Source organism: Anser anser (assembly GCF_964211835.1).
Source record: "Anser anser genome assembly, chromosome: 1".
Lineage (NCBI taxonomy): Eukaryota > Metazoa > Chordata > Aves > Anseriformes > Anatidae > Anser > Anser anser.
In genome coordinates, this window is record NC_139720.1 from 16257579 (window position 1) to 16277456 (window position 19878).

At 36.9% G+C, this 19878-nt stretch overlaps 1 protein-coding gene across 13 annotated transcripts in view; it reads left to right on the forward strand.

The window, feature by feature from the left end:
- KIF21A (kinesin family member 21A) overlaps positions 1 to 19878 on the forward strand; it is a 91327-nt gene that overhangs the window by 29198 nt on the left and 42251 nt on the right. For 12 of the 13 annotated variants that reach the window (XM_083820022.1, XM_083820030.1, XM_083820033.1 and 9 more), the window contains exons 2-11: positions 1026 to 1248; positions 2542 to 2724; positions 5234 to 5383; positions 6267 to 6401; positions 9050 to 9217; positions 11062 to 11177; positions 15297 to 15492; positions 16228 to 16417; positions 17113 to 17176; positions 17886 to 18089. In XM_083820022.1, the coding sequence (XP_083676148.1) occupies positions 1026 to 1248; positions 2542 to 2724; positions 5234 to 5383; positions 6267 to 6401; positions 9050 to 9217; positions 11062 to 11177; positions 15297 to 15492; positions 16228 to 16417; positions 17113 to 17176; positions 17886 to 18089 (1629 nt within the window). Of the gene's footprint in view, positions 1 to 898; positions 928 to 1025; positions 1249 to 2541; positions 2725 to 5233; positions 5384 to 6266; positions 6402 to 9049; positions 9218 to 11061; positions 11178 to 15296; positions 15493 to 16227; positions 16418 to 17112; positions 17177 to 17885; positions 18090 to 19878 lie in introns of those variants that run through there. The other variant, XM_083820028.1, reaches the window with a different exon arrangement.

Here is a 19878-nt window from a genome sequence, read left to right on the forward strand (position 1 = left end):
TCTCTGCTGTCTTTATGGCCCTGCATGTTTTTTTTTAAGTAGGTTTTGCGTTGAGAACTTGGAAACACTTTAGAAAAATGTTAAAAGTCAATTCCATAAACAAATTATTAGTTAATTACAGCTGGAATAATATGTTATTATGTTGGGCAGAGTTTTTTCTTCCTGGTAGTTAACCATTAAGCAAATCGAGTCACAAACTTCCACAGTCTGCTTTCGTCCCAGCTAGTCCATGAATTCAGATGTGACAGTACTGCAGGAGTATTGATGCAGAGAAACTAATCAATTGCAAAATGTAGGAAGTCTGAGACGGCTGTGTTCCTCAAACTGGTTTATCAGAAACTGAATGAACTGAAATAAAAGCAAGAATTTGTCTCAGTGGGGAAATAATGAGGAATAAGACACTCTTACCTTTAGAACTTGATAAAAATTGTTTATTTTCCTATGAAGATATGTTGCTTTGCTGAAACCAAGCATTATGTAGAAATGTTCTTACTGTGACAAGAAAGGAAAGGAAGAAACGCAAGCCTTTTCCTTGCTGTCATAGCAAGGGGTCTTTCATATAAGATAACATGTAGCCTTCCGGAGTCCCTGCTCCCAAATTACTACTTCAACCTGTTTTTCATGTTTTTGTTGCTGTCAAGAAAATCCCTTTTCACAGTGAATGCAGGAAGAAGCTTGGTAAACCTAGAAAGTCTGATTTCAAGATCTGAAATGAATCGTGCAAGTTGCTCTTCAGCAGCGCAACCCATACGTACAGAAACATTCAGGGTCACATGCAAGTTGTCAGCTTGAAGTTAGCAGGTGAACCTTCAGGGAAGGTGGCATTATTTTCACAAATGTTTGCACGGGCAGGGCTCTGATACAGTCAGGACTTCTGGCTCAGACGGCAGGAAGCTTCCTGTCTTGAGGAAAAATGAGAAATTTTCAGTAAGGAATTATTTTCAAATTTCTTATTTACACTGTTCGTATGCTCCTTTTTTTAAATGATGAACTTCTAATGGTTCTTTTTGTCTCTTCTTAAACAGAATTAGACCACAGCTAGCCAAAGAGAAGATTGAAGGATGCCATATTTGTACATCTGTCACACCTGGGGAACCTCAAGTGTTCTTGGGAAAAGATAAAGCCTTCACTTTTGATTATGTGTTCAACATCGACTCACAGCAAGAAGAAATCTATATACAGTGTATAGAAAAACTGATTGAAGGTTGCTTTGAAGGCTATAATGCCACTGTCTTTGCTTATGGCCAAGTAAGCTTTACGATTTTATTTAAAGTATTTATTTTGGAATAAACACAAAGAGTTTCTTGTAATTAATCTTCCTCTTAAGTTTCACAATGCATGAACCTGTTGTTGTTGGCTTTATTTTAAACAAGTTATTTTCTAGAATATTGTTTAGGAGTCTGCACAGATTCTGTGCTGAATGCAATTCAAATGCAGCAGGCATAAGTGGTAGGTTTGGATTAATAATAGTACTGAAAATGGCATGAGTCCATATAATTCCTGAATTCACCCTTTAATGCAGCAATACAAATTAGTGACTTAAGTAAGTAGATTTACAGATGTAACTTGTACTAAAATTCTTCTTGAGCAGTTCTCCATCCCATCACATTTTCAGGTGCTTTTGGGAGAAGGAGGTTTGGTATTTGTTAATAGATCCTGGAGAACTTCAGGCCACACTTTGTAGGCAAAATGTAACGATCAGATTCCGAAGTCTGAGAACGTTTCCTAGAGAACAGATGTCCCCTCAGTAAGCAGGGTGCATTTTTTTTTCTCAGAGCTGAAATATCATTGAGCACAGCATAGAGAATGCTTTATTGTTTTCTGAATTTTTCCTTTAGTAACTGATTGCATAGAAATTGATCTTAGTGGGATGCTGAATTTCACCACTGTTAAATGTCTTGTCTCAAGCGAGTTAGGTGAAGTCTAGCCATGGTGAAACAAAGCAGTTGGCAGATGCAATTTGGTAGATTATGTTCAACAGCATAATACTGTCTTTGTCTTAGACTTGACCCACTAATTAAGTAAAAACCCAACGCTACCTTGTCTTCTATAGGACTTCAGTTTTAATTAAGCTGTTTTCTTAGTGAAGGTACAGCTTGTAGTCTTCAGTGCTGTCTATAAATGGCAATATTCTACCTGAGATATTAAGGTGTTCTTATTAAGAAAGTTGTTTGATCTACTTCAGTAAAGAATGCTTTTACCTCCAAATAAGTGCCTTAATTAGCATTCATGGTTGAAAATGTTAACTGTTCTTTTGACCTCAGAGATGATAACTCAAGGCGGGTGTAAGCAGCTTAGAGGAAGCTTGTAGGGGAAAGGTTGTGAAAGATTGAAGTGGTCCCTGCCTGTGTTGTAGCTGATCCATGGATAAACAGTAGAATTTCTGCAACATCTACTGTTGGTCTACTTTTTCTGACTATTTATGTGCATATTAATATTGCAAAAATGTCAAAAACTGACTTTGTAGTCTCTGTTTAACACTAGTGTTCAGAAACTGTTTCTCTGAATTGTGTTCTAGTGACAACTACTTGTTCAATTTAGACAGGTGCTGGCAAAACATACACCATGGGCACTGGATTTGATGTCAACATAACAGAAGAGGAACAAGGCATTATATCACGTGCTGTTAAGCATCTTTTTAGATGTATTGAAGAAAAGAAACAAGCTGCTATTAAACAAGGACTCCCACCTCCAGATTTTAAAGTGAATGCACAGTTCCTAGAGGTAAATCTGATCTGTGTGTGTGTATAATTTCATTTATTTTCTGGAAAACAAATGAAACACTTTTTCTGGTTGCTACTTTTATACTCTTTCTTTTCCTGTAAGATGTTTTGAATTAATCTTCAAGATTTCAAAAGAATTTTTTATGGAGTTTGCTTTGGCTTTTTAATGTATGAAAAGAGTTTTTTTATCTTATTCCAGTTATTTTAGTAACTTTATTTACAGGGTTATTTTGAAGTGTAGAAATAATTACAGTTGTCATCATTTATCCCTTTCTATGCCATACATTTGTTAATGGGGCCTTTTGCTGTTGCTTGTCTACAATGCTTTATGAAAGTTTCTTTCATAAACTTTTCTTTATGAATTCTTACTTACGAAAGCAAGTCATTTGTTCTATGTTGTACCCCTTGACTAGTGAGCCATGCTTTGCCTGTTTGTTTAACTTTCCCATAGATTTCTTTTGCCTTCAAAATCTGTTCAGTAGACTTGGTAGATTCCTCTCATGAGAGAAGAAACCTAGCATAGAAATAATTATTTTTCTGTGTGTGTGTGATCCTCAGTGGTTTAGGACTGGGCTTCTGTGTCACTGCTCCCTCTTTCAGTAGGCCCAGAGAAAACCTAGGTCGGTACTGTGGATAAACTGTTCCCTTTGTCTGTTCTTGTTACAGCCTCTCACTACTAGCTGTGTATACACTTGTGATTTTTCTGATCCTGCAGCAGGTGCTGGTTCACCTCTTGCAGCTTTTATGCTGTGATTCCTGCCAATGTATCTGTTTTTTAAATCAACTGATATGACTGTAACATTTACATTCACTACCAAGCTATAAAACCTGATACTCAAATGATATTCACAGGGAGAGTCATTTTAGGGAAGAGTTGTATATATGTGTATTATTTAGTTCAGTATTTTGCAACTTTGTCTACTGCAGCTTTGGAAGAAAAAAAAAATGTATTACCAAGGAGAAAAACCGGTTGGTTTTACTACTGCTGAAGTAAACTAGGTCGTCTAGTCATATGTTCCTAAAACTGTTTTAAAGATTAACAAACTGGCATGGCTTTTGCACTAGTACAGATTTGCCACTGTTAACCTTAAGCAGAGGTTCAAGTTCCTCTGGCTAATGTTTTTCTAGAGAGATTCTGGGCTTGAGAAAGGGTGGTGGAAATGCTGTGCTGTTCTTTTCTCTCTCAGTTTTAACATTGGGAGCTGCAGTATCATTTCTGCTCAGGCAGCTGCAACAGCAGTGGTGTAAGGGGTAGTAGCTGTACTACTTAAGTGTAGTTTCTGAATTCCTTGATTTTTTTTTTCTTTAGATTTTTAAAAATAACTTTACAAATGTGGCTGTAAGAGTCCCAAAGTATAGCCCAGTAATTGAATGTTACAGTGATAGCAGTATGATGGGTTATTGCAGTACTTTAATTCTGAACTGCAACCACAGTGACATACTTCAGATGAAATCCCTATCTAAATTAGACAAAGGTTAAATTTGATATATATATATATATATAATAGCTTCTTCCTTAAAATGTCATGGTTTTGGATGATTTTTTTTATTGTGCTGTGGCTAAATTGGAACTTCCCCAGAAAGAACATTTGCCAGAAATTAATTTTCTTGCTTTTTTTTTGACTGACGATTAATGTTTCTAATAAACAGCTCGTACAAAAATTATTGTATTAAATTCCTTCTTGGAATTATCTAAATTCTAAATACCTATTCCTTCTAGGTTTATCTAAAAGAGAAACAGACACAGAATTATTAAGGTAAAAGGGAAAAAATGAGAAAAGGTGTAATGGGAGGAGTGTGTGTTGAGTTGGAATTGTTTGGAAGAGGGTGCAGCCAACTGCATCGGCAAAAGGAGAAGCCCAAGGTCAGACAGCAGGTGCTTGCCACAGAAAGCACGGCCGTTGCTCTGCTGGCACCGGTGCCTGCCCTTGCCTGGTCCCAGCAAAGAGGGATTTTCTTCCAGGTCTGCCTATGTGGAAGAAGTTGTAGCTTCTTAAGGTGACATAACATGGAGTGTGAGGTGCTGGTCTCTGCTCCCGGTGTCAGGAGCAATGTCAGGAGGCGTGGGAATGGCACAAAGCTGTACCAGGGGACGTTCAGACAGGACACAAGGAAAAATTTCGTTACGGTGAGGGTGGTCACACGCTGGAACAGGCTCCCTAGAGAGGTGGTTGATGCCCTATGCCTGTCAGTATTCAGGAGGCGTTTGGACAATGCCCTCATTAATATTCCCTAACTTTTGGTTAGGCCTGAAGTAGTCAGGCAGTTGGACTTGATCTTTGAAGGTTCTTCAAAATTGAACTATTCTGTCCTAGTAGTGAGGTGTGCAGATGACTTCATTTGCAGCTGCTGTTTATCATCCTATTGTCCTTGTAAAGCACCCTTTACTGAAAGCCTTGTCATGTCGTGGATTTTTAGAACCTTCTGCATGTTTCATGCACAGATTTAGCAGTCTTTGAAGGAATTCCTTCCTATCATAATATTACTTTTTTCCCCTTTTTTTCTTTCAGCTTTACAATGAAGAAATTCTTGATCTGTTTGATACCACACGTGATATTGATGCAAAGAATAAAAAATCAAACATTAAAATTCATGAAGATTCAGCTGGAGGAATTTATACAGTGGGTGTTACGACCCGAACTGTGAATGGAGAATCAGAGGTGACCATTTAAAATAAATTACTCTGTAGCATACCAAGTGCATTCTAAGCATGTTGTCTGTATGTTTTGATAAACATCGTACCTTTCCTATTTTTTTCATTCCTATTTTTCGTCCTTATGTAGTGGTGGTAACATTTCTCATACCTTAATTCCAGAGAAAACTGCAACAAGCAAGAGAAGCAAATATTCACAATTATCATTCTGTTCAAAATGAACAGTTAGAAATAGAGGTTATGCTTGCTAACATAAGCCTTCTGTATCTTAGACAATTTAGGTGTATATTTAGCTGAAACTTTCCTCTGTTTTTTGTAGGCTTAAATATCATGTCCGATATTAATTTCCTCTTAATTCCAGAAATAGACTTTTGCCAACAGTGCAGTTCCAGTGGGAGAAAATTTTTTGGCATGTGTGTAAATCTAATTTCCCAAGTCTTGTATGTTATTTTTTAAAATCCTTTTATATTTTATCCTGTGACAGGAAAGCTCTGCATGATGACTGATGTGAGGTAAACTGCTGTTTAAAAAAAAAAAAAAAGTGTCCATGCATTGCAAATCTTAATACAAATGTTATTGTACTATGCTTTTTCATACAAAAAGTACAAAAACCTGTACATTTTTGCCACAGGTGAATGGAAGGGAGATTGCTATGTTATTACTAAGGGACAGTAAAAAGATGGGTACAAATATTTAAGTGGTTTCTTTTAGAAACCACAAAACCCATTTTGTTTACTTATTTAAGAGTCTCTGTGCCTTTTGCATATAGGCACTGAAATGATCGCAAAGAGAAAAAGCTTACTTGTATCCAAAACAATTTGTTGAGTGCTATAGGAACACTTTTTATGTAAATTGCAAGCCATGCAATGTACTTCTTGTCTGTCTTCTAGATGATGCAGTGCCTGAAGCTGGGGGCTTTGTCTCGAACCACTGCCAGTACTCAGATGAACGTTCAGAGCTCGCGGTCGCACGCTATCTTTACCATTCACTTGTGTCAAACCAGAGTTTGTCCTGCATTTAACACTGTACGTATCTTTGCTGTTAGTAAGCTTCGCTGTAATCATTTTTCAAAATGTGAATATTGTTTTGGCAGCAGCTGAGATCTGAATTGCACTTACCAAAAAGTTTCTACAGTCAGCTTCATGCTCAACGCATTTGCTAAATGTTATAATAATTTGATTTAATCTGTGCACATGTAACCATCTTCTAGCCAGAGGCAACAATAAACTGCTGCCTCTTACATGAACCTGCCCATTCTCCTCTAGCATTTTCTTCAGTATTTAGTTACAACATAACCCACGTAACAAAGTTAAAATATAATTTGTCTGTAATTGGGAAAGCGTTTTTCCAAGTCTTAGCAGTTAGTGGGTTTAGGGTTGTAGTCAAGCTGAAAGTGCAGGGTATTTCAGGTGAAGCGTTGATATCCAGTAAGGAGCAAGCAAAAAAACAGTTCTGTTGCTTAGCATTTTTATTTTAAATAGATAAATATTAAGAATTAAATATTAAGAATTTTGATGTGTTGTAAATTTATGCAGTTTATTTCATTGAAATCCTAAGTACCTAGGTGCATAGATAACACAATTCTAAGCACGTGGAACAGCGCAATGTATTTGTAATGCCTTTTTTTGTTGTGGGTTCTTTCTTTATTTTATTCTTTTTAACACTACAAATAATCATTTGCAGGCAAAATGAGTGTCACTCCCTGGTCCTTTGTGGTATGTAGACCTGCTTTATACCCCTGTTAAAAACACTTCTTGCTGCTTCCCACATCAGAACTGGGGACCTGGTGGTTGTGGGCAGCTGTCTCCTCACTCAGGGAGGGACTGGCAGAGCCTGACCGGGCACCTCAGTCACTGTGTGGTGGCACTGTCTGCTCAGAGGCTTTGCTGAGAGCTGTGCACGTGGCTCACTCCCTGACTGTCTCACCCAGGAGCATCGCTTCTTGCAGAGCAGTGTGTCTGCAACGGGCACTTGCCACCGGCTGCAGATGTAAGCGAGATAATGCCAGAGGCTGGAGTGGGACATGTCTCCGTTGCCTTTCCCTGCAGTGACCAGGAGAGCAGAAGCTGGACCTGATGTGAACACTCCCAGAATATAAATTAATATAAATCCCTAATGGGTGGCCGGGAGAGATGCTGCTCAAGTTTCTGTCTTTGTGGCTGTCTGTAGACAGCAGTTTCAGGGGACCTTTGTTCCTAGGGTAACAGCTTCTCTGAGGATGAGGGCATTGGCCGTGTGCTTGTGTCCTGCGGGGTGGGCAGGCAGCCAGGGCACTGAAACGCTGCTCCTCTCGCTGCACTCATGCTGTCAGCACTTCTCAGGAGTTTCTGGACGTACATTTGATTTTACTGGATGTGTGAGAGTGAAAGGATGTGTTAAGCATTGCTTTGGGGGCTGGGAAACAGTGATCCGCCAGCAGTGTGACGGTCAAAGTATCCAAAACAGGGACAGTCCAGTCTCATGGAAGTGGAGTGAATTCATCTTGTCTCTGAAACTGCTACAAAAGGAGATTGCTTAAAAAGCTTGAAGTGTTGAGCTGCTGTGCGAATGGCTTGGTCTGTAGCCACGTGCTGCTTCTTGCACTAGCGGAGGGAGCTGTTGGCTAGTTGATCAAGGACGTTGCCACAGAATACCCGATCTTTTTATTTATTTATTTATTTAAAGAAAAAGCAGAACCAACCATGCTTATTGTGACAGAAATTCCTAATCAAGCCTGTATATTGGACTGTGTGAATATTTTCTAAGTCTGGTATAGACTAGATATATGCCTACTACATGCTGCTGGGGCAAGTAGGTAGAAATAACCCTGAGGTGGGTATCAGAGCAGGAAGGTCAAGAAGTGTTTAGCTTGAAGATTCGTCTCTTCTTCAGTGTTGCTTTCGTGTCAATAGGTCTAATTAGATTTAGAGTAAATTAAAATCAATGATATGTTATAAAGTTAATTGACAAATAAAACCCTTGGACTATGATAAAAGGTAATTTTACTGCCGTGCTTTGGGTGTGACAAAGAAAGAGGCTGAGGAACTGTTGCTGTTCATGGTGCAGTGCCTTCCTTGGCAGACTCACTGTGCTGCCCGAGGGATGATGGAAGTGCTGGTCATCCCAATTACCAGACAAAAGGAAGGAACCTCTTTCTCCTATACTCATTCTGCTGTCTTTACTTCCTGGTCAAGTCAGAAGTACTGATGGAATACTGGCTGCTGGGAAAACTGACTTAAAAAATAGTTCCTAAAATAAAGTTGAACAATCGTGCCACAGAGAAACTGATGATGGGGATTAGAGAAGTATAGAGGTATAAAATCAAAATAAGTTGGTTGGAAGGGTCAGGTAATTTTGGTGTGTGTGTAATAATATCATTACAGTTTTGTTAAAATCCTTGTATTTCCTCCCACCTCACCCTAAATCAACTGTAGACCATGCTTAGAAGTAATTGATATTGACAAGCATCTAGAGCTGTCTTCAAGAATATATTAGTAGATATTACTAAAACAAAAACATTTTTTTGTTTGTTGTTTTTTTTTTGAGAGATGTTGTTGCTATTATAGGAGAATTAGTAAATAGGAAGGAGATGGACATGACAAAGAGCTGTTCTTGTAAATAATTGTCGATTGAACTTTGTGGGAGACTAATATAAAAGACCTTACCAAGCTTTATGGATTCTCCTTTATTTCAGGATAATGCCACCGATAACAGGATAATATCTGAATCTTCTCAGATGAATGAGTTTGAAACTCTTACTGCCAAGTTCCATTTCGTTGATCTAGCGGGATCTGAAAGGTTAAAGCGAACAGGAGCTACAGGAGAAAGGGCAAAAGAAGGCATTTCCATCAACTGTGGACTAGTAAGATTACAAAACTTGTTTCCATGGGCTGTCGGTACCATCTGCTCTTCCTTTCTGGATCACTTCCTTTAAATTAATCCCTAAAGTCGAAACAGATCATGTGCAGAATGGGGCCTGAAGTGTAAGATGTAACAGTATGCAGTATATATTGATTCTTACCAGGTTCTGGCTTGCTAACATTTTCCGACTTGCATTAGGCTCTAACTAGCAAGTTACACTACTTATAACTGTTGTGAAATCTAGTTAGTTACATCAACTCTTAAAAGATCTGGTAGAGTTCCTTTTACTTTTCATTTTTATTTTTTAATTTATTTTTTATTTTTTTCCATCAAGAGCCAAACAAGTGGAGAAAATTGCAAGCAGTTTTCAGGGAGTACAGGCACGTAAAACATGGACAATGAACAAGTTTAACTGATGAATAAATGCTGACTCTATATTACAGTTATGAAATGTAGTATAAAACAACCCTAGGCAAAACATTTCTAAGTAGAAATAAAATTTTTAAGTTGATAGCATCACTTCATATTTTTTATCTGAGTACTGGCTCTTTATGCATTTTTGTAATTAGCTATTAAATGCTTTATTTAATTATGAGTACACTGAAAAGTAGTGCTGGTGATTATCAGTGAAGATTGTGGTTTCATATCTTTTGTTTTGAGCTGTTTGGCTGTGTGTAGGCTCTGCAATTCTTCTTTTAAAGACCCAATAACACAAGTTCATTTTGTTTGAAATCATACCTTTAAATAGCTTTTTTTTTCCTGGTTCTAGTGTATAGTATCAGATGTATTCTGCACACTGGAACTTTTAATGATTCTCTTACAGTCAGGGCAGTGGTTATATTTTGTAGCCAACGGAAGAGCATTCACTTCAATTTCATCATTGATATAGGCACAAAGCCAATAGAAATTTGGAGTTTTAATGGAACAAATGCATCCTTAACAAAAATGGGTTACAGAATGCCCAAAGGCGAAAACAAGCATAGTAAAAGTAATATTTTATATGTTCACAAAACATTTACAGTGAATTCCAGCCATTAACTTTGGGAAACACAGATGAAGATGAATTAAACTTTAAAGCACTCTTAGCACATGGTCTGTATGCAGTTCTGCAATTGCTGGGTGCAGTAAAGCCATTTTCAAGACTGTGTTAAAAATTGATTGTACAGGGCGCCATCTAGAGGAATGTGTTTTAATTTGGCAAGTGAATAATCCTGTACATGTAGTTAGTTATACATCTAAAAATAAGTTTATAGCCAAATATTTAGCTGTTTATAAACATGAAACAAGCCACTTTTTAGCAATGCAGTGGCCATGGACTACATAATTTCAAACCTTAAATGCTTAAATCCTCGCCAGATGCAATTTATTTTATATCCATAGTGGTAGTAAAATCTGTTTTTTCATATCAATGCTCCATATATTATTCTAAATTTAGCGTAAAGCAGCCTGATAAAGATCAATTTTAAAGATAATGTGGCTACCATTAGAGGCATAGACAAGCTTTAATAATCACTGAAACAAAGTGTTCGTTACATGAAGTAGTTCTAACTTTAGTTTGTGAATGATGTGAGATATCAATAGAAAGTGCACACAACTGTGTTAAGCTCTTTGTTCCTGAAGATACCAGACTGTACAATAAACATTTATAAATTTCCATGCTAACAGTGAATCAAATGATTTCCAATGTAAAACATAAAGAAATACTTTTTTTAGTATGTTAACTGTCATGTGATTTCTACGCCCCACCCTCCCAATGCACAGGCTGGAGTTTGTGACTGATTTTTAAAATAAAGCTACCCAGGAATTCATTCTAACTTGCATGTAATGTGAACTTGTGTTTTACAGCTGGCTCTTGGCAATGTAATAAGTGCGTTGGGAGATAAAAGTAAGAAGGCAACTCATGTACCATACAGAGATTCAAAGCTTACAAGGCTACTTCAAGACTCCCTTGGGGGAAACAGGTACGGGAATATTTTGCATGTTTCATTGTGAATGGAAGTGAATGAGTACATGATCTTCAGAAAGTAAAATAGCCCTTAAAGAGAGTTGTTATCTTTATTATTGTTTGTTGGTGGGAGGTTCCAAAACTAAATGACTGTTATGATTGGAAATGACTGTTATGATTGGAAATGCTGGCAACGCAAGGAAAAGATATTAAAGAGGCTTTTTGCATCATTCTTTTCAATGCTGTTGTAGCTTTACTAGACATGGGGCTTTGAGTTACCTGGAAATGATAACTTCTAAGTAAAGGACAAGTCCTTCCTCTTTAGATTATAGGTACCATAAATGTTAAATCTGTTATTGTGTCATAGCCTTATGAATTACAGCATAGTTTAAAGCCATGGTGGCTTTCTGCTTCAAGCAGATGTTTTTGTTGCTTTTTTTTAACCTGAATTGTTAAACAATACTGGCTTTTGATGTGTTGCCAGTATAGTAACAGAGGAGGTGACTTTGACTTCGTCTATCTTTAAATACAACTGTAAAAACAAACAAACAAAACAAAACAAACAAACAAAAAACACCAGAATTCTTCCTGGAGAACTTCGTCAGACTATTGCTATTTTAACTTCTCAAATTTTGTGTTCTCTGTTTGATTTTTTTTTGTCACTAATTTCCCTTCAGTCCCTTTTCTCATGCCTTTTCCCTCCCCAAGAGGTAGCATTGTGGTTATCTGCGTGCAGTTATCCCATTATTTACTCACCATCCAGTTACAGGTATCATCCAGTTATATTTCTTCATTCAAGCCCTTTGCCATGGTTTGTGTCGGTTACCATGGAGGTGACTGCATTGCATCCACAGGGCTAAGGCTTGGGGATCAACGATACTGTGCCCTTACTATTTATATTTATAATTGCATTTCGTATTGTGAAGTCCTCATAGATGCTGGCTGCTGCTGAAGCTGTGCCTTGTAAGAGCGAGATGAAGGCCTAAAAGCAGAGAGGCGTTTCTGCAGAGGCATTCACGCTGACTTTGATGTCAGCCTTACCTCTCAGGAAAGCTTTATTGTTGGCTGATGTCTCTCCCTGGATGTCTGCTGGCTTGCGTCAGCATGTGTTGCCATCTATTAGCTAGGGAGCCCAAACCACATTTGCAAATTAGATTGTCTAGCTCCGACTGCTGCCCTTGTGGGCACAGGCTCACTGTCTGCTCTGATCACCATGAGCAGGAGCTTCATGCGGCCAGTTCTCCTTGCACAAAGTACCCTTTGTTGTTGAGCAAGGCAGCTTAGCACATACACTGCCGTCTTTTCATAAAGGTTGTCTATTTCAGGATATTGTGGATATGTCCAGTTATCTGGTGGTGAGTTAGAGACGAGTAAAATCAAACAACTGTGTCACCAGAACTGTTTGTACGACCCTTCTCTGTCTATGTACTGCATAAAGACGAGGAAGAGAGGCTTAGGCTCTGGAAGCTCTAAGCAAACATGCAACATGAACATGTAGAAAGACAAAAGGGACCGTAGTTAAGTATGTTTTAGCAAGCTAGTACATTTATTGCTCTATTTAATCTGATATGGCTGACTGCTGTCCTCAGGGGGGCAGGAAGTATTCTGGGCATTTCACAAAAGAATAGGGAGAAGTGGAGATTTCTTAAATCACTGCTCTGTTCTTCAGAGATATAACTTCAGTAACAGTCTGCAGTATTGCAGCACAGAGATATAAAAAATGGGTAAAATAAAGGCTAGGATTTTCAAAAGTGTTTAACGGAGGAAGAAACCCAATAATAGGGAAAAATCAGGAGAAACCGAGTGCATGACTTCCAAGCTGTTTCTGGAAATAACTTTACAAATAGCATTTCTTGACTAATTTTATATCAAATACACCAGCTAATAGTCACTTTTCAAGCTGCTTCTAAAATTACACTTTTACTGAAATATTATTTTAATTTGACTCAAAACATTTTTTGTCTGGTAGCTCAACTGCTCCCTCTTCTGTACTTCAAGAGAAATTACAGCTTACTGTAAAATGCAGACAGCAAATGCAGTTCCAGATCATTTACAAGGTTATGAAGATATATTATTTCTGTTCCTGACGGATGTTCATTTTTTTTCTCCCACCCCTCATTTTTATTCATGTAATATACATGACAAGACAGGTAAAAATTAGTAATTTGCTGTTAAGGAAGAGTTGCACATTGTAACACAACTTAAATAATTTCATATCCATGCTTTAGCAAACAAACTGTGGGAAAGCTAAATTTTAATAAATATGCATTTTTTCCTCAGGGAAATCAGATTATTAGATTCCTGCTAGACTTTTCCATAGCTTTTCAAATTCCACCCTAGGTACTACAGTCCACATTAGCCATTCTCTTTTGCAAATACTTAAAAAGATTTGCTGGTAGTGATTCAGGTTAGAATATAATTCAGGTTAGAATACAAATACAATTCTGTAACAGTTTTGAAGCAGCATTTAAGCATTAATGCTTCTTGAGTTATTCAAGTTAAAATATGGAGCACTCTCTAGATTTCAGGGAGGCATTTTAAAGAAGTGGAAAAATAAAAGGAGTAGAATGGTGTTTAAAAATGAGTCCACTACAAAATGCAGATAGGAAAGTGGAGTTTGAGTTGCTCAGTTTTTAAGAAAGCTAGCAGAAGCAGTTGTCTGAGGCTTAGAAAAGGAGTCAGATTCTAAACTGAAAGCACAAGTAGTCCTGATCTCAGAATTACTATTATTTTCTTAATCTAGCATATTCATATCTTTAGGACTAAACTCCACAAGTCTGGGGAGGTGATGCAATGGTACACAGGAGATCTGAGAGAGAATTGCAGAAATCTAGTCCTGTCTTACATACTGAGTCTTTCCCGTGTCCTCAGGCTAGTTACTCTTTTTAGTTTAGTTTCCCAGTGTGTAAGGTGAATATAATCACTTGCCTCACAAAGGGTTTCAAGAAGTAATTTGTTTTTCTTGATCTGAAATTACAGAAGGCGAAGATCAGATCCAGTCTGTCTAATGCAGATATTTCTCCATTGCCCTGAAGACAGTGCACTCCTAACACAACCACCTAAGCTTCCACGTACAACAAAGAGAAGCACGTTCCTCTAAAGCCTGCTGGGGATGATCCAGTCACCTCCTATATATGTGTTTTCCCCTGTCTGTTGAGAACTTAGGGCATATTGGTGCCTTTAAGCTAGGATCTACAGCTGGAATTCTGGTTCTGACCCCTCCAAACTGTTCTTGTCTCATGTGAAATAAGAGTGAGTGTGATCCTGGTTCCTCCCCTTACCAGGCGAATAACTAAAACATTAGGCTGGAATGAAAGGCATTTTTTTCTTTGTTTTTTTCCCCCCCCACCTTTTTTTTTTACAGTCTATTTCTTGGAGCAGGGAGCATGTTCTCACCTTGTATATCCCAAGATGGGATGGCTAGAGGGTGGAGAGGAGCACAGGAAGTAGTTGTTTGTTTTGTGCATAGAGCTCAACTATTGCTCCTTTTTATGGAGGTGCTCTAAGCTTAAGTGGTGTTGCAAAACATGGAATTAATTTCTTGCCAGGTGTACTGAGGATAAGTACTATCTTTTGGGCTTCTTTTGGTATAGCAGATATTTGGAGCTGAAGAATTTAGGCAGTTTGGATCTCAGTAGAAAAAGATAGGTGGAAGACAGGTATTTTATGAAGTTCTGGGCACATACGGGCAGCTGAAGGTGAGTGTTTGGGCAGCTTCCAGATTAAGTGGGTAGCACCTCATGAATTAATTAGTCCTGACAACTAACATGATCCAAATCACTATTTGAGGCCTCAGGTTGCCTTGAAGTATTTTAATCTCAGTTTACATGTGATTAGGAAAACTGAATATAATCTGAACAAGATTTCTAGGAACATCAGTTAATTGCTTTTATAATTTAACATGTAGAACAATTAATGATCTCTCTCTTATACTATGCTAGGGTGATACAAGATGTAACAGTGCTGGAACTTTGTGGTTGACAGTCTTCTGCTACAGTGAGCTAGATCTAAAAAAAATTCACAAATGTTATGAAGTCACTGCATCTTTTTTCACCTTCTATATGAAGACCCATTAGCTTCTCTGTACTCTTTTTGTTCTTGATTTGTAAAGCTAACCTATGTTTGTAACTTGCAGTCAAACACTCATGATAGCGTGTGTGAGCCCGTCAGATCGAGACTTCATGGAAACCTTGAACACATTGAAGTACGCAAATCGGGCACGAAACATCAAGAACAAGGTGATGGTTAATCAGGATAGGGCTAGTCAACAAATAAATGCTTTGCGCAGTGAGATTACACGGCTACAGATGGAGCTTATGGAATACAAAACAGTAAGTGTATCCTTTTAGGATTTCTTCTGCTCTAAAATGATTATAGCTTGATGATATACATGATATACAGCTTGTTTTCTGTTGGCTGATTCCATTTCACACACTAAAAAAATTGGATAGTAACACTCATTTATATAAGCACTTCCAGTCATTACCAGATGCTCTCATGCTTAGTGATGAGAAATAGTCACTTTCAAAGTGAAAATGATCACAGTTTAGATTGGCATATGAAGGAATATGTGAACAGTTATTGGGTACTGCTTTTAAAAACTTACTAGAGAGCTAAAAGTATTTGTGTTTTAAAAATAGTTTTTAAATTATACAAGCTAAATAGTCATACTTCACAATGCCCATTTCTTCCTGAAAATTTAAACTAAAGATAATGCTTTCAGCAATAAATGTGGTTACCAAATAGCATCATCTTCCTCTGTTATACTTGAGATAGTATCCTGATTTAATACAGATTGACTTTTCATTTCTTAACCTCCTCAAGAACTTGTATTTCAGGCTAATATGGAGCTATGCAGGCAGGACCCAAGTGCTAAGATGTTGGCCAGACATCAGTGCTTTGAAAATTATCCATACTGTTTTAAACTCTTTGAGAGAATAGTATCTTTTACTATAAGTATCTATGTGGAATTTTAAGCAATCTGTGGCTTGTCTTTGCTATTCTTTTTTTAAATATAGATCAGCATTTACTAGTAATAATAGTAATAATATCTGTATTTCCTTAAGGGTAAAAGGATTATAGATGAAGAAGGCGTTGAAAGCATCAACGACATGTTTCATGAAAACGCTATGCTGCAAACAGAAAACAACAACCTGCGTGTTAGAATTAAAGCAATGCAAGAGACTATTGATGCACTGAGAGCCAGAGTAACACAGCTTGTGAGTGATCAGGCCAACCAAGTGCTAGCCAGAGCAGGTATGCTGTGGGTGTGCTGTGCATGCTTGTGTGTAAACTGCTTAATAAGTACATGAACTCAAATCAGTTACATGTTCTTGTTGCCATGTTTCCCTTGGAACAAAGAGTTGAATATGGAAAAGGTAACGTGGGTTCTACTTTGGCAGGGAAAGGTCCCCATCTAGCTCTTTTCTCTATTTCTGGTGACTTCTATAGATAGAAATTGCTTGGGACTGACTTTACCATTCATGTAATACTATGAACAACATGAAGTGTGAAATAATCCCTTTGGATAAGAATTATTCTATGCTTAGTTACACACGGACTTAAACATTTTGCTTTGGGGAGGACCCAAACACAGATGGGTGACAGTTGGCTTGCTTTTCACTTCATGGAACAATCAAGCAATTGAAATACCACAAATGCATTGTCCTTCTTGTGCACTGTTTGTCAGATTCCTTTTGATTTATAGTACGTCTATTACTAAAAGTTGTTAATATAGAAACAAATGGAATACAAGAAATTATTTTTAATAACCCTGATCACAGGACACAAATAAGAACCACACTCTTAATGCAGCTTAAAGAGGAAATATTTTTCACAAATCAGAAGATCTAAATGTGTAGTCTGTATGACTGTTTCTCTTTGCTGGTACATTGCGCCTAGTAGCTTTATTGAGATATTAATGCTGTTGTTATTCTCCCCCACCCTCCAAGGAGAAGGAAATGAAGAAATTAGCAACATGATTCATAATTATATCAAGGAAATTGAAGATCTCAGGTATTTAAATAATATGTATTTAAATCATTTTTATTAAAAACAAATACTAGTAATGTTAGCAAGTAAGTACTTCAATTGACTGATCATTGTGTTTTACTGTGTGAGGATTGCTTTAGGACAGTGGTCCTTCAGCTTCTAAGACTATCTGGTGTTGCTTTTGGACACAGAAAATTTAAATGTTAAAAATGAAGCAGACAATATAAATGTTGTTACTTGAATGATGATCGCAACTTGATATTGTTGCACAAAAACAGCAAATTTGGCCATGTTGTTTTATAATAACTTCATAGTCTGGTATAAATGATAGTACTGATAAATTACTTATTAAAAATTAAATTAAAGGCATTAAATACTCTAGATATTTATATTTTTCTTTCTGGGAGCTGCATTATTGGAAAAAAAAAAAATCTGTCCTATTCTCACTTAATGATACATAATACCGTAGCTTTCGTTTAATGTATATACGTCTGCATATACTGTATGTATCTGTATATATGTGTGTCCCTATATAAATATATTTGTCCACTTGGGTATTTGTATATGATATATGTGCAATGTCTGTACCCACTGGGTAAAATGGACTGACCAGGGATCTACCAGTTTTATTTCATAAAACTTCACCTTGTATTGCAGTTTCTTTTAAAACTGAAGATAATGCATTGCAGTTACAGATACTAAAGAGGTGTACTTCTCCCTTTTTTTTTTTAAGAGCAAAATTATTAGAAAGTGAAGCAGTGAATGAAAATCTACGACGCAACTTGTCAAGAGCTTCAACAAGATCAACGTACTTTGGTGGACCATCAGCATTTTCTGCTTCCATGCTTTCTTCAGAAAAAGAGACAATGGAAATTCTAGATATAGCCAAGAAAGATCTAGAAAAGCTGAAAAAAAAAGAAAGGAAAAAGAAAAAGAGGTGGTGTATAAATTATAGTGTTATTTATTTATTTTTTATTAGTAAAGGGATGTGTTATTTTATTAACTTTGAGAATTTAAAATTCGTTGTTGGTGTGTGGGTTTGGTTTTTGAACTGCTGTTCCTACAAACCCTTTTACACGTTGAATTTATAGGTGTTTTTCTCTTGCATCTTTTCTTCCAATGAAGTATATGGTATTTGTAGAACGAATGTCTCCAATTTAATGACCTTTTTATATTTTATAATTTTGCACAACTGTAAAAGCACAGGTGCTCTCCATAACTTCTTTTAAGCATCTGAAGTTCAAAAGAAGTTTTCAAGAACAAAAATTACAATTTTTTTCTGCCTTGTGTCAAAAGTGATACAACTTTCTGAAGAAAAGATATTCTGAATAGCTGGGAATTCTTTGGTAGCTCTTGGAATGGCTTCTTTTGCTTTCTCTGTCTTCTGCTTTTATGAATGTTTTTAATTTGAGGTTTCCTACTTCTCTGCAACATCGTGCTTTGCTGTTTTTGCTATCCAGTTTCTCATCTACTAAAATGCTCATAGACATTGATATAAATGCCTGTTCAGACAGCAGTTAGTACAGCAAGGATTTGTTTGTGTACTCCAAGACTATGATTCCGTTAAAGATATTTCCCTTTTCCTAGAAATTCTCCATGCTTCTACTTTATTACTTTTTCTACTAATGGTCCTTCAGGCTTTTTCTACAACTTAGAAGTAAATCTAAAATGGTGCAAGCCTGAGATGTGGTAGAAATGTAAAGTAGCTTTGGGTTAGTGAGATAAGACCCCCTGCAATTTGGGGTCTTATCTATAAATCCATACATTATATGAATGTCTGATACTTCTGGAAAACACTCCTTTTAATTGTAAGTAGATTCTTTCTTTGCATCTCATTTTATTAGGAAACTTTCATGGGGATTTAGATAGATTTTTGTGTGTCATGTTTGTAGGAACTTGAGGAGAGGGTGGAAGTATTAAATGAAATCAGCAGAATCCTCTGGCCTCTGTTCAGCCCAAGAACAGAGCTTCAATGTGTTCTTTAACATACTGAACAAAAAGATGGTGGTAATACCTCTTATTTGTAGGAGATGTTCACTTAGAAAATAAAAACCCTCCACCAGACAAACAGGAATAAAAAACAACCCCAAAACAACCAAAAATGAAACAAAGAAAAACACTTTGGGAAGTTTTCTACAGTAGTAAAAAGAGTAGTAGTAAAAAAGTAGTAGAGAACCATAGAAAAATTTAAATTGGAAGAGCCCTTTTGGTGGCCAGTCTGTGTTTCAAAGTGGGTCTTGTGTTCTATAAAATGGGATCATGCTATCAAAGTGCTGGTACGGATTGAGTCTATCTAATGGCTCGCCTGCAGATTGCTAAATAATGTTGTATTTCTGAGGTGCATTTGTTATATTGATAAGAAGTATCTTTATCTTATAAAAGATAAGATGCTTTCATATCTTAGCATCTATAAAGATTTCATAGATGCTAGGAAATAACAGAATTTGAGGGATTATCCATTCACGGAGTGCTTCCATCTGATTAATGAAATGTAAAGTCTGTGTTCAGGTTACATCATTGTGAATTTTGATTCTATTGAAATTTCAGGAATTGGCAATAGGTATGCTAATGTACTGCAAAGGGACTATTTACCCTGCAGTTTAGTAGGGATTCTTTGCTCTACTTCTGTTTTCTACAGGCATTTAGCTGCTTTTACTGTACTATTTCTTTAAAGGGTTACTATTATTTTAAAGTCGTCTAACTAGCAGTTTCCTATTAAAATGGGA